Source organism: Petaurus breviceps, unplaced genomic scaffold (assembly GCF_028583685.1).
Source record: "Petaurus breviceps papuanus isolate PSGF00001 unplaced genomic scaffold, PetGlider_PUasm1.0 126, whole genome shotgun sequence".
NCBI lineage: Eukaryota > Metazoa > Chordata > Mammalia > Diprotodontia > Petauridae > Petaurus > Petaurus breviceps.
In genome coordinates, this window is record NW_027185655.1 from 40,607,393 (window position 1) to 40,621,378 (window position 13,986).

At 46.2% G+C, this 13,986-nt stretch overlaps 2 protein-coding genes across 2 annotated transcripts in view; one reads left to right on the forward strand and one right to left on the reverse strand.

The window, feature by feature from the left end:
* LARP7 (La ribonucleoprotein 7, transcriptional regulator) overlaps positions 1-13,986 on the forward strand; it is a 234,375-nt gene that overhangs the window by 83,497 nt on the left and 136,892 nt on the right. The gene's annotated exons all lie outside the window — the stretch shown is intronic.
* Positions 11,148-12,023, reverse strand: NEUROG2 (neurogenin 2). Its single transcript, XM_069099496.1, has one exon. It carries the CDS (start codon positions 12,021-12,023, stop codon positions 11,148-11,150), a length of 876 nt encoding a protein of 291 aa, XP_068955597.1.

Consider the following 13,986-nt stretch of genomic DNA (forward strand, 5'->3'; position numbering starts at 1 on the left):
AGAGAGAGAGAGAGAGAGAGAGAGAGAGAGAGAGAGAGATGGAGACAGAGAGACAGCTACAGAAAAGAGAGAGAGAAACAGAGACAGTAAGAAAAAGAGAGAAAATGAGAGAGATAAAAAATGAAAATGATGGAGAGACATACAGAAGCAGAGAGACAAAAAGAAAGAGAAGAAAGCTTTCAGGGGAAAGGTGAGAGATCTGTGGTTAAAATTACAAAACCAAAGAACAGCCATCCTAGGAACCCTAATTTTAATTACAGCGATATATGGCAAGATTTATGTATTACATGAAAGAAAGCAATGGTGCGCCCCGGGGGTTACTCCTTTGTCACCCTGGCACTAGCTTGGCTCTTTTCTGCTTTTCTTATGCCAAGGAGGGCAATAAACCCCCTTGAGAGCCATAGAACTGCTCATTGGGTTCTGACAGAGCAGAGAAGCTTTTATGCCAAAATACAATACACAAAGGGACCGTAAACACGTTTTAAAGGGAAGACGAGCTCTTTGTCACCAGGAATTAGACTTTATTGCCAGTGGTTGCCACAGAAACAAGCCTCGGGTCCCCTTCGGTTATTTTGAAGGGACATGTTTGCATTTGGCAGGCCACTTCAACACGGTCACTTAATTGTTTCTAGACCCAATATTGGAAGGGTTCTTTTCCATGTTGTGCATGCCCCCAGGTATGTCTCTAGAAGTGCACATGAGAGTGAGATGGAAAAGAGAGAGAGAGAGGTTGTGTAGAAAAGAATGATTGTGTTAGGTAGGATAGGCAAATTTAAGGGATTTAGAAAGGGATGAAGAGGAGAAGAGAACAGGAAGGAGCTTTCTAGATCCAGAAGAGAGCTGGGGGAAGAATACCAAGTCATGTAAGTTCAATTCAATAAAAAAGCCAAGGGCCTATTCTATGCATGGTACTGGGCTAAATCCTGTAGGTAGAAAGATGAACAATGACACAGACCCAGCCCTCAAAGCTTCCATCTCAAAAATTTGAATAGGGTCACAGATCCAGAGATGGAAGGGCCATCAGAGGTCAATTAATCACACCCCTCTCTTTCTAATCTCAGCTCTGCAACATGGAAGAGGTCAACATACCTGTCTGACCTTGATAAAGTCATTTAATGTACCCAAGTGTCATTTTCCTCATTTGTAAAATATGGAGGCTTTTAAAAATGGTTTTGGAGGCCCCTTCCTGCTCCAGAACTATGAGTTTCATGAAAGTGACCCTCCTATTAAGACAGAGTATTGTATATAATCTTAGAATGGTCCTGTGTTAAGGCAAAAGGCATCAATAAAGTGCTTTGTGTTGGTTTAAGCTAAAGGGGTTTGGGAGAGAATAGACTCTCAGAATGAATCTGTAATGAACAAGGGACAGAATTTGAGAAAGACTTGATGAGGAATGGCAGGTCAACAAGAAAGGGGACCACACTTTAGGCTCATATGATCATAGGATCGCACATTTAAAGATTGCTGAGACCCTCTAGTTCATCTAGTCCAACCTTCTAATTTTACGATTGAGAAAATTGAGACCTAATACTAAACTGAAATACTAATACTCAAAGCAATGTGGAACTATGCCCCCAAAGTCACAGAAAGTATTCAACTCTTTGACTCAGTGATACCACTAATTAGGCCTACACACCAAAGAGATCAAAGACAGAGAGAAAGTGCCCATCAATTCAAATTCAAAAATATTTATAGTAGTTCTTTTGTAGTGACAAAAAACTAGAATCCAAGTCTGGGGGAACAGGGAAGGAGGTAAAACCTATTGGAGAATGTCTGAACAAATTACACTATATGAATGTAATAGAATACTACCACATCATGAGAAATGACAAATGAGATGGTTGCAGAAAAACTTGAAAGATTTTTTAACTGATTCAGAGTGAAGCCAATAGAAAAAGAAGAATAATTTATACAATAAAAACAACATTGTAAAGACAAAGAAAGAAAAGAGGTCTAGTAATGCATTTTTTAAATGCATAGAAGAGAACAGAAAGACCAGAAGAAATCACAGTGAGGACAGTTTGAAAGTTTATTATATTATTGTTAATTATTATTATATACTTTTAAAAGAAAAGCTAACAGTACATAATAGAGATTCCCAATTTCACATACAATTCTCTTTTTCTCTTCAACTATTTATATGGAAATACATTTTAGTATCTAAATCTATAATTTTTAATTAATAAAAAAAAACCCACCCCTAACTATAGGCTTACTGTCAAAAAAAGAAAAGAAGAAAAGAAAACTGAGGCCAAGAAAGATTAAGTGACTTGTCCAAGGTAACATAGGTAATAAGTTACATAGTGATCTTTGGAGCTGGGTGGGACCTGGGGAATCATTCAGTCCAACTTCTGCAATTTTATATTTAAGAAAAGTAAGAACCAGACAGCTAAAGGTCACACAACTAATAACTGGTAGAGCCAGGGTTCAAACCCAGGGCTTCTGATTCCAAAGCCAGTTCTCTTTCCGCTACAGCCTTTGACAACTTTTGCTGTTGTCAACTCGCTATCTTGGGACATACTGAATAAATATTTATGCTGTAAAGTTACTTAAGGTATGAGCAACCTTTTGGGTCTCCAGACAAAAGGTTTGGTGGAAGCCAACTCAATGAAGAGAATTGCTACAAGATACATATTGTGCATATGTTTGTATGTATGTACATTCACAGATATATATGCTTATTATACATTATGTGTATGTGGATATAGATATGTATATATATAGAGAGATACATATATATGTAACTATATACACAAATACATTTAAGCAATGTAAAAAAAACAGCATGGATTTTTTTTTAATTGTGTATAGCAAAACAATATGGAATAGGGGCGGCCAGGTGGCTCAATGAGTAAGAGCACCGGCTCCAGTGACAGGATGACCTGGATCAAATCCGGGCTCAGATACTCAGCACCACACCCAGAAATAACTGGCCGTGTAACCTTGAGCAAGTTACTTAACCCCGATTGCTTAAAAAAAAAACAACAAAAAAAACCCAGTATGGAATAAGACCAGAGAATTAGGGTCAAAAATCTAGAGCTTATAGGGACATTGAACATGCATCTCTAATTTTATTCTCTCACTTGAAAGTTGAGGAAATCCAATGATGTTTAAGTGTATTTAAGTGTATATGACCCAAGGTCATACAGATAACAAGTGGTAGAGATGATATTCAAGCCCCAAAACTTTGACTTCAAACCCAGTCTTTTCCTAGTTACCTGTCTAGATTAGAACTAGATGGTAAAAGGCCTGAAATGCCAGTCTAAGAGGTCTATTTTTATCTTACAGGATATAGAGAAGCAGTGAAGGTTTTGATCAAGATGCTAACATTGTCAACAAAAATAGTAGCCTAGTAACCTTGGAGAGGCAATAAACTTCTGAGATTTGTAATCTGGATCTACACCTATGGAAAGTTTCTATTTCCCCTTTCTGGTTAGTGTGACCAGGAAGGAACACTGGGGACCTAGTGGCAGAAAGATCCTACCTGTCTACTCCTTCCCCCACGGAGGTAGGTGTAGTGTTCTAATCCTTTACCCTGTGCAAGCGAGACAGATTTTCCCTTAAGCTTTGACACTATTCTTGAGGCTTAATTGGTTCAGGGGACTAAAGACAGGCTATTGATATCACTTTCTGGTTATATGAATAAAAAGCAACCACAAATGATGATGCAAAATTCAGGAAGGAGGGATTCATTTAGATGAATCAACTAGAAATACCTTCCTGAATATACTTCCCTGGCTGTGTATCGGTAATTCTCTTTTTGTTAGCTGTTAAATGACTCATCAATATTTCTTTTATTCCAATATTAAATCTAAATTACCAGGAGTTTGACTTGATGAATTTGCTGCCCCTAAACCCTTCCAGGTGGCTGGGTAGCACAGTAGGCTACTGGGCTTGGAATCAGGAACACTCATCTTCATGAATTCAAATCTAGACTCTGACACTAGTTGTCTGACCCTGGACAAGTCACTTAACCCTGTTTACCTCAGTTTTCTCTCCTGTAAAATGACTTGGAGAAGGAAACGGCAGGCCACTCTACTATCTTTGCCAAGAAAAATCCAAATAGGTCCCGACAATCAAACACAGACTGAACAACAACAAACCATCCTAGGCATTGTGGTATGATGGAAAGACAACCAAGTTTGGAATAAGAGGACCTGAGTTCAAGTCCTATCTCTGACACAAATTATACTTCATCTTTTTTCAGCCCTTCAGTGAAGGTGATTGAACTAGACAATGTCCAGCTCTTAATCTATGATCCTAGCTCTCTGGCCTCACTCCATACACTACTCTGCTCTACACTATTTAAAAACCTAATAAAAGAACACCTTGTTGGTTATCATGAACTCTAGTCACCTGATCTGGATGGATTTCATCCTAGGGCACTGAAAGAATAGGCAGATATGATTGCTGAGATCTAGTCAATAATATTTGGCAGACCTATAAGCTTTTATCCAGATTGTACCCCACGACTATATAATGGTGGGGAGAGTGACCCAGAGCCTTCGATTTAGCTGGAATACTGTCTTGTGACTCTTTGGAATCCTTAGGTGCTTTCAAGCTTCAACTTGGGTGCCCTTCTTTCCTGATTGTCTTTGGGCAAATCATTTAACCTCTTTGGGTCAGTCTCATTTCTTCATCTGTAAAATTAGGGGATTGGGCTATATGGGCTCTGTTTTCATTTCTAGCCTTAGATCTGTGATCCTATGATCCCTGCTTTTGGGGGAGGGGGGTGCTGAGTCTTTTAGCCTCCAGACAAGAGCTTCCACTGGAGAAAAGATCAGGTCTCCTCCCAGGCACTGACTCCTCTCCAGTCAACTTTTCGAAGTGGTTTTTGCAAGCTAATTTAATGAGATATTTCCTCCCTCTGCTTCTCCCCCCGCCCCCCCAATTGCTGGGTGCACCAAAAATGCTGCCAGAAACAACTCTCCCACTCTCCTCCCTTCTTCTCCCTCCCCCTCCTCCAGCCTTTGGCATAGAGAGGGGCTCCTAGACAATGGCTTCGACCACACCATAAGGATTATTTCCCAGACCCATCCTCCTGACTTGCCACCTTGTATGGAAAAGTAGCTTCCCAACTACACCCTTTGCCCTGTCCCTTACGAGAGGACTAGCTCCATTGCCCTTCCTGCCCCACTCTGGAGTCTGTCACAGGCTGCATCCCCAGGCCATCCAGTGATTGGACAGAGAGAGTGCTGAAAAGAACCACTGCAGCAGCCAGGGACACCTCCTGCCTTCTTGGAAACCAGCAATGAGCCCCTCTTCCCCAGCCCCCATTCCCAAAGAGGCAGTAGGAGTGACTGTAGGATCTTAAAGACTGCATTCAATCCAGAGGGCACATGCCAAACTGGAGGGGGAGGGGATTCAGAGACAGAGACACAGAGACAGAAGTAGAGATGTAGAGACAAAGAGGTGGGGAGTGGGGTGGGGGAGGGGAAGGACAGAAAAGGGGGAAAGCCCTAAACACAGAAAATTCTGACTCTCCCCACCCCACCCCAGCTCAGGGTCAGAGGGATGCCAATAAAAGTCATTCGGTGCAGAACGCATAGGGTCTGTCACTCTGTAGCCCCAAACCCATAGGCCCCCGGCAGACTCTAACACTTCACTATCCTCACTCCGTCAGGAGAAAGAAAAAAAGAAAGGGACACGCGGTGTGGGCCTGGTGGGAAGACTGGGGGGAGGGGAGCTCATGACCACCTGGAGTGTCTCCCCCAAAGTCCATTTGGAGAAAGAAATTGAGAACAATGGACCTTAGGGGATTGGGGAGGAGTGGGGGGGAGGGGAGGGACACTCATACTTAACCCCTCCCCTGTCCCTTTTTGGCATTCCTTAAGTTTAATCATTAAAAGGGACCTTTTATTAAAAAAAAAAAAAGCAGGAGCTTAGAGCGGTTTGTGACGCTGTGCCCCCACACTGTCAGCGGAGTGAAAGCTCTGGGTCTGGCTTTGTTTCCTTCTCTGCCAATGGCAGATTTGGGGAGACCGAGCTTCAGATTTCTGGCCACATCAAAGTAGTGATTATGCAAATTCCAACTTTTAAAAAAAAGGGTAAAAGAAACTGGGTAGAGGGTGTGTGTGGAGGAGAATTATTTATCACACAATGAACCCCCTGCCAAGGTTGGAAACAATAGATTCGTCCCCTGTACTTGTAGCCCGAGGCTGAGGGAGAAGAGTGGGGGAGAATGGGGGGGGGGGGAGAGTGGGGAAGGGGCCAGCTCGTTTTATTGGTCTAACCTAATTTCACTAATTCTCTTTTCACACATTTTCTTCTGCGGATTCCCGGGCCAAGGCTTTCACGCTCACAGGATCGCCTCGCATTGGCCAGACTCACTAAGGACCCGTTTTTATTTAATCAATGCATTCAGGAGCTGTGCAGGGGAGTCCAGGGGGCCTGAGGGCCTGGGGGGGGGGGGGGGTGGGCGAGGGAGGCGGCCCTTTTTAATAGTTTCCAGGTGTCTATGCCCAGGAGTCACAACCTGCTCGGGGCTGTTTAATAAATGTGGGGGAAGTATCGGGGGATGGGGGGGAGGGGAACCTGGAGTGAGCCAAGCCTGGGGCAAACGGTGCCAGAGAAAACTGAAGAGGGGGCGTCTGGAAGCAGCCGGGACTCTGGAATTAAGGCTGCTCGGGGCTGCTTACAGCCTCTCGGCGGGAGGCTAGGTGGGCAGAGGGAGTCGAATACATAGAGGGCTGGGTGCGCCTCCAGCCAGCTAACTAGACACTGGGGGCTCCTGTCGCGGCAGTCAGGCCAGCCTCAGTGGGATCTGCAGAGTCCGTGCAGGGCAATCGGGCCGGAGTCTGGGCTTCTAGGGAGACCAAGGACGGGAAGCGATTATTTCTGGGAGATCAAGAGTAGATGATTGACCAGACTCTTAGAGAGTCAACCCGGGGTGGAATTATGTCTCTTTGCTCCCCTTTCTTCCTCTGTCACCGACTGGGCGTCTCTTCCCGGCTGCCCTAGCGCTCTCTGGACCCGACTGCGCCTGAAGATACCTTACACCCTTGCTTAAGGACCTCGGGAAACAAAGACACCGAGAACTAGGCCGAGAAATTCCCGACGGAAGGGGAAGGCAGGCAGCCTCATAACTCTCCGTCACCTGCCCACAGCCGGCCCATGGCCAGTTCTGACCTCATTGCTCCTTCTTTGCCCGGTCCCAGCACCCTGAGGATCAGGATCTGGCCTTGCCCAGGCTTTGCTCGCAACCAGAGGAAGACTTTGTAACCTTTGTAGCTCTCTGAGCTATCTATACCCGAAGAAGGCCCGAACAGCGCTCTGGAGCACACTGGCGATGTAGCACTTATGCAGGACTGAGATGGACTTTAAAGGGGTTTGTTGGGAGGGCAGGACGCGGAAGAGTCCTATGCAAGGAAAATGGGCCTCGGCATGATATGGGTCTGGACATGACGATGAAGAAGAGGAAAACGTGGCATTAAAAAATAAATAAATAAACCATCTCTAAACCGTTTAGGGCTCTCTACGTCCCTAAATTAGACTGGGATCCAGTGGGGGCTTTTCCAACACCTAAGTATGTGAACAATCCTTGGATTCTTCCCTCCATTCTCTAAACTGTCACTGAAAGAAAAGAGTTGGTAAGCAAGCTAGGAGTGACTAAGCCAACCCATTTTCCATGGAACATTTTTCTAATGGCTAATATACGCAGGGAACCTAAAGGACACACTACATTGAGTTGTTTCAATTTTGTGGTCCTAGAATATTAGACCTAAAACAGAAGGACCCTCAGAAGCTATCTAGACCAACTTTTCCTCGGTTTTACAAAGGAGGAAACAAGAGGCCCAGAGGTGTTCAATGATGGGGTGGGGGGCAGTCCTAGGGCTATTGCTAGAAAGCCCATGACAGCTTCAAGACCCTTGTCCTCCTTGCAGAGTCTGACGTTTTCTCCTTAGACCTGAGTGCAGAATGGAAAAGGCACTTGTTTCTTACTGCTTGACTGGCCATTCCAGTCAGCTTTGAGGTGAGAGCCTGGGTCTCTAGTTCTTCTAAAAAAGAAATGAAATGCAGGCATTGTAAAGAAAGCATTTCTTGTGAAAGAACTATTGCTGTCCTCTGTGCAATTCTGACAGCTTTGTGGGAACAGGCACAGAAAAGAAGGCTGAGAACGGGATGCAAAAGCCCCTAATGGATTGGTTCAAATAATTGCTTCCCAGCTAAAAATCTTTAGTTCTGCACCATGCTTCTGCTTAAGTGGAACTATCTAAGGGCAGGCTGAGCAAAAGTGACAAAGTTAAGTTAGCAGCAGCTAAATTCAGAAAAATGATAGTTATTAGAATTATACTCCCATTCCACAGCTCCCTAATTCAGTATTTAGGGAAGGCTATTCGTAGCAGCTGCCTACCTGATGGAACCTAACCTAACTGCAAAAAAGTTTCCAGTTGAGTCAAGAAGCAGTCTGCTTCCTGGAGTGGTCCAATTACTGGGCCATCAAAACTTGAACTCCTCCTTCTCAGTCTTTAGGGACATCCCAACAGAATTATCATTTCCCCTCATTATCACGGATGGGTATGATAATAAGCAGATATCAATCTGCAGGCACCATGACCCTATAGATTACAGATCCCTAATATTATCATTTGCAAGTGGTAGGGAGAGAAGGGTTAAATGCTAGACATAGAACTCTATGAAAGTGTTGAGAAAATAACACTTTCTTGTTGATAATGGCTTAAGGAAAAATACCTGGGTAGCATAGTATCATGGAGTCTTAGAAATGGCAGAGCTACCTGATGCACCAATTACAATTTTCATAGGGCAGACACAGAATTGTTTAAACTCAAACTCTCCTCTCATGAAGCCAAATCATTGCCTCATTTGCAGGAGCACAGGATTTGTCCCAGATGAGAAGCAGAGTTCATAATGATTAAGATGATGGGGAAGGGGAAGGGGGAGGATGGCAGAAGTATGGGTAGATAATGATGATGGCTAATGAAACACTATAACAAAGGCATCTTTAGATGAGAGGGGAAGCTTCAACAACCTAAGATACAAAACAGAAATCTCTCTCAAGTAAAATATTATTTTCTCTAGCTGAATTCACCAATGAATTAGGGCATTTGAATTCAAAAGGGCTATGATCTCCATTGTACATCCCTGTCCCAGGCCTTCCCAGGCCTGAGAATATTTTATCTTTTACATAGATCAGAAATGTGAGGTGGGGGAAAGAAATAGGGAACACAGATTGTTTAGAGGTTAGTTTTCTGTTTACACAGGAGTTTTGAACACTGGATTATTTTCAGATTGGAAAATTGAGGTATACATATCTTTCCGTACAAGTTGCCTTCTTTCTACAGCTTACCCCTTCCTGGGATCCCTGCTATTTATTTGCTTTATGCAACCTGATTGTTAAAATGAATTTTCTGAAGTCAGCTTCCACCAATTGGTTTTTGGTTTTTTAGACTACTGAAATATTAGAGCTTGAAGAATCCTTAGAGATCAACTAGTCCAATACTCTTTTTATTCATGTGAGGAGACTGAGGCCCAGAATGCTTCAGTGACTTGCCCAGCATCAGGATAGACCTCTGACTATATCACAGAAGTCTTCTGACTCCCAAATTAATGTCCCTTTTACTACATCATGAAATCTCAGTTTCACTGCTTTAATTTTTTTTAACCATATAAAATGAACTTTTGAACATACTGTTACTCAAATTGTAGTTTCCACTTTATTTGGTGACCTTAATCAATCAGAAATTGATTTTTTAAAAATATATTTAAATCCGCACTTGCAAGGAGAACATCATATCGTCCTGGTTCTGTCTCAGATAATTCACTTTTCCGTTTGGTTTGTTTGTTTGATTTTGCCCCCAAGAAAAGTCGTGTTGCCATAATTACATAGCTGTGCAACCTCATCACACTTTCCTTCGGAATTATGCCAATAATTGACGATTTCGAAACCTAAGCTATATCAATGCACAACACAACTCAATCCACGACTAAAAACCCTAGTGGCCAAGAACATATTACAACACAAAACTTATGAAAATTAGATATTTTATTCATATTTTAGTCACAAGAAGTTTTCCCCCTTATTTTTCGGGCTGTAAATACATACTAGAATAAACTCTGTAAAATATACAAAAAATACATACTTTTCCCATGAAATTTTTCTTTATAATAAATAGAAGGGACCACGTGTGGGGCTGGTCGCGGTAACGCTCCGTGTCTGCTTAGGTTTTCAGTCTGTTGATTTATTTTTAATCTCTTGAAAGAATGGGGGAGTTCCTCCTCCCCCAAAAGGTCGAGATAAATAATGCATGAAGCAACCCTCCCTCCCGATTTTTCCCTTTTCCTCCACATTTTTTCCTTTTGATAGAGAGTTCAGCCTAAATTTCCACGCTTGCATTCAATCATTACAAAGCCTACAAATTATACAATGACTTCTAACCTGGCCCTCTAACAAAACAACTTTTTCCCCTTATAAATCATAAGAGACAGATGGCAAAATGGAGAAGAAAAAGGAAAGAGAAGGGCTGGACAAAGGGCATTGTGACAAATCTGGGAAACTGAGCAAAGTGCACATCAGAGAGGGAAAGTTTGGTTTGACAGGTGAAATTCCCACAGGCTGCGGGCAGCACTGGGAAGAAAGCAGATGCTAGCCATTGCGAATCCGTGGATAATTTTGTTACCGGTCATATCATTCAGATGCTGACACATCTCTTTCTAGCCGACATTAACGTCTTTATGGAGATGCAAAGGTGACAAGATCACACGAACCAGTTGCGTTCCCCCTCCAAGGTTCACATGGATGAGACCAAAAGAGAAAGGGGGAGGGGAGGGGCGATTCCGTTGGTTGGGTAGACCCGCTGGTTCCCTCCGCCCCCGCCAGCATCCCCGCAGAGTCGTGTGGTCTGGAGCTACCGAAACAAGAACAATGCATAATTCGAACACACCTCTCAGAGGCAGAGCCCCTTCCTCCACCACCACTACCCCTGCCCCCCATCACCACTCCCAAGTTACACCGAAATCCTCTTGGAAGAAGGAAACCCCACAGCAAACACAACCAAAGGACTTTGCAGCCACGTTAACTTACAACTAGACTGTCAAGTGAGCTGACGAGCAGGTTTGGGGGTGGGGGGTAGAGGGAATGACTGAAGGAGGGGGCAGGGGAGCAGGGCGCAGTGGGGGCAGCCATGGTGTTACATACAGTCCCTGACTATGGGGTGCAGAGGTGCGTAACGGTGTTTGTCTGGGGGCGGGGGCTGCCAGTAGTCCAAGTCGGAGCCGCCCCCCGAGCTGGCCGGGCTGGCGGGCGATAAAGTGCAGCTGTAGGGAGAAGTGGAACTGGTGGGCGTGCAGGACGCGGATGCCGGACTGTCGCTGCAGCTCCACGTGGAGGCGGACGAGGGGCTGTCCGCGCCGCAGCTGCTCAGGGCCGCGCTTGCTCCCCCGGGGCTCAGCAGCACCGCGGCATCGGGGAAGAGCGCCCCGGGCAGGCCTCCCGCGCCCCCGCCCACGCCCCCGGCCCCGCAATGGTCGGCCAGCCTCAGGGTCTCGGTGAGCGCCCAAATGTAGTTGTGGGCGAAGCGCAGCGTCTCGATCTTAGTGAGTTTGGCGTCCTCGGGGAACGTGGGCAGCACCTCGCGCAGCGCGTCCAGCGCTGCGTTCAGGTTGTGCATCCTATTCCGCTCACGGTTGTTGGCCTTGAGTCTCCGGGTCTTTTTGATCCGCTGCACTGTCTCCGCGGTCTTGGCGCCCCGGGAGCTCCCCCGGGCCCGGCTCGGCCGTCGCTTGCACTCGTGAGCCAGGCTTAGAAGGCGAGTGGCAGGCTTGCACTCCTCCCCGCCGCCACCGCCACCGCCCCCTCCGTCTCCGCCGACTCCTCCTCCGGACGCTTGCTCGGCTTCAACCAACCGTGGCCGCCGCCCTCGGGAAGGCGCGTCCAGGTCATCCTCCTCCTCTTCCGAGCTGGAAGTCAGCGGGGTCAGCGAGGACGAGGAAGGCGAGGACGAGCCCAGGAGCACCAGCACATCCTCCTCTTCTTTCAGCTCCAAGGTTTCGGATTTGATGAACATTTCTGCCCACGAGCGAAGGGAAGGCACCTGCCAGGAAGAGGGAAAAACACAGATAAACTCAGTAATGACATGAATCGAAATGACGCTTGCTTTGACCAATAGAAAGGCCTTTTCTCGAAAAGCATGAGCGAGAGAGATGGGAAGTTTCTTTAAATGAATGAATAAATAAATAAATAAGCCCACCACGACCCTCCAGTAGAATCCAATACTGTTCTCTCCTGCCTCCAACTGCACCTTCGAGTGAAAATTTAGTCAATTGCCTTTCTAGACTCAAGCGCCTCTCCACTCTGCGCCCCCGTGCGACTGTTTAGCGCTTTTCTGCACCCCATTCTTGAACTGCTAGGTTGGCTATGTCTTCTCACCCATCTTGGATCGCAACTCGATCCCCCGGGAAAAACACTGGTGGTCCCTGGCATTAAAGCATCTTAAAAGCGAACGGCAGCAGACAAAGAACGATCAAAGGGGTTAAATAGTGATCATAAAAAGTATGTATAAATAAGAAAAGGAAGACGAGCGCTCGGAAGTCTGAAGCTGCTCCGAAACTTACTTGGCTCGCTTTAGTTTCGCCTAATGTCCACTCGCTTGGGTTTGGGCTTCAGCCTGTGCCCTAAACTTCTCTGGCGTCTTGCAGCACCGGGGCCGTGCTCACCACCTGGAGAGCGACCTCGTGCTGCCGATGTGCTGCTTGTCCGGGGGAGCTCCTCCCCAAGAGCCCCTTTGCCAAGAGTCGATGCAGGGGCCCTTAGCGGCGGCTGCCCCCTTGGTCTTGTGTGTTTTGGTGGTGTTGCGTGTCTGTCTGTCAGTCAGTCCCCGGTGGTGCAACTCCTGGCACGCGACTCCTCGACACTCCAGTTAAAGTGAAGCTGCTTGTGGTTCAATGGCTGTGTGTCTGGCACACGACTCTCCTTAAAACCCCTTATATACTACCAAGAAAACAATCAAATCTGCCCCCGGGGCCCCCCAGATCCCCCACCCCCTGTCCTCCTCCTCCCTCCCCCCCTTTCCCTCCCCGGGTTTATTCTTTTCATTGCATTATCATCACTCATTTCTTTCTCTTTCTTAGCCCCTTCCCCCCTCCCCTATGCTGCCATCCATCCATCCTCCCCCTCTTCACCCCCCTTCCCCCCCTCCTCTTTATCTAATCAGCATAAAGTGGTTCTAAAGCTCCAGTCTGAGCTGGGAGCTGCAGCCCAGGCTGCAGAAGCGGCGGTAGCGGCTGCTGCTGCTAAAGCTGCTGTTGTCGCAGCCGCCGCCGCTCCTCTTTGTGATTGGTGGCTCGCGCTCGGCTGGAGCGTGCCGCTAATTTATTAATGAATGGTGGTCGCGAGGCGCAGCTGGCCAATCAGTGCACCCCGGTCTCTGGGAGTTCTGCAAGCCACGCGCACCAGAGCCCGCTCCCTTTCAGCAGCCTCATTAGGGTCGGGGGTGGGGGGCGGTGAGAATGGGGGGCGTGGGGGAAAAGGGGACACCGAGAAGCACGCACCCCCACCCCCATCCACTCCCACATCCTCCCTATCCCGAAGTAAGAGGGCGGGAGTGCGCGCACACACACTCACACCCTGCCTGCACTCTCTCGGTTCTCCCTCCTTTCTTCCCCTGCAAAGGGAGATGAAAAATTAGTAGGACTCAGAGTTCTAGTAGAATTAGTCCAGGCTATGGGGCCGCAGAGAGTTTCTATTTCATTTTATTTTTGCAAAGCTATATTATAAGAGCAGTAGATGGAAAGGGGTTCTATGAAGATTCGAGCCGGTATCGAAGTGGTGAAGACTCCCTTCAAGGGGTGGGGAACAGGAAGCGAAAAGGCGTTGGGGAGTAGAAATATTTCTAAAAGATATACTAATATAAGATAAAAAATCATCTAGTCCACTCATTTAACACGATGAGTAAACTGAGGCCCACAGAGTCCCAGAGTGAAGAAGTGAGTTGTTTAAGGTCATACATATGGTAAGAGCAGGGTGAGTTC

What these genes read in the sequence shown, in the direction of transcription:
- NEUROG2 (XM_069099496.1), bottom strand. Translation starts at nt 12,023, where the DNA reads ATGTTCATCAAATCCGAAACCTTGGAGCTGAAAGAAGAGGAGGATGTG.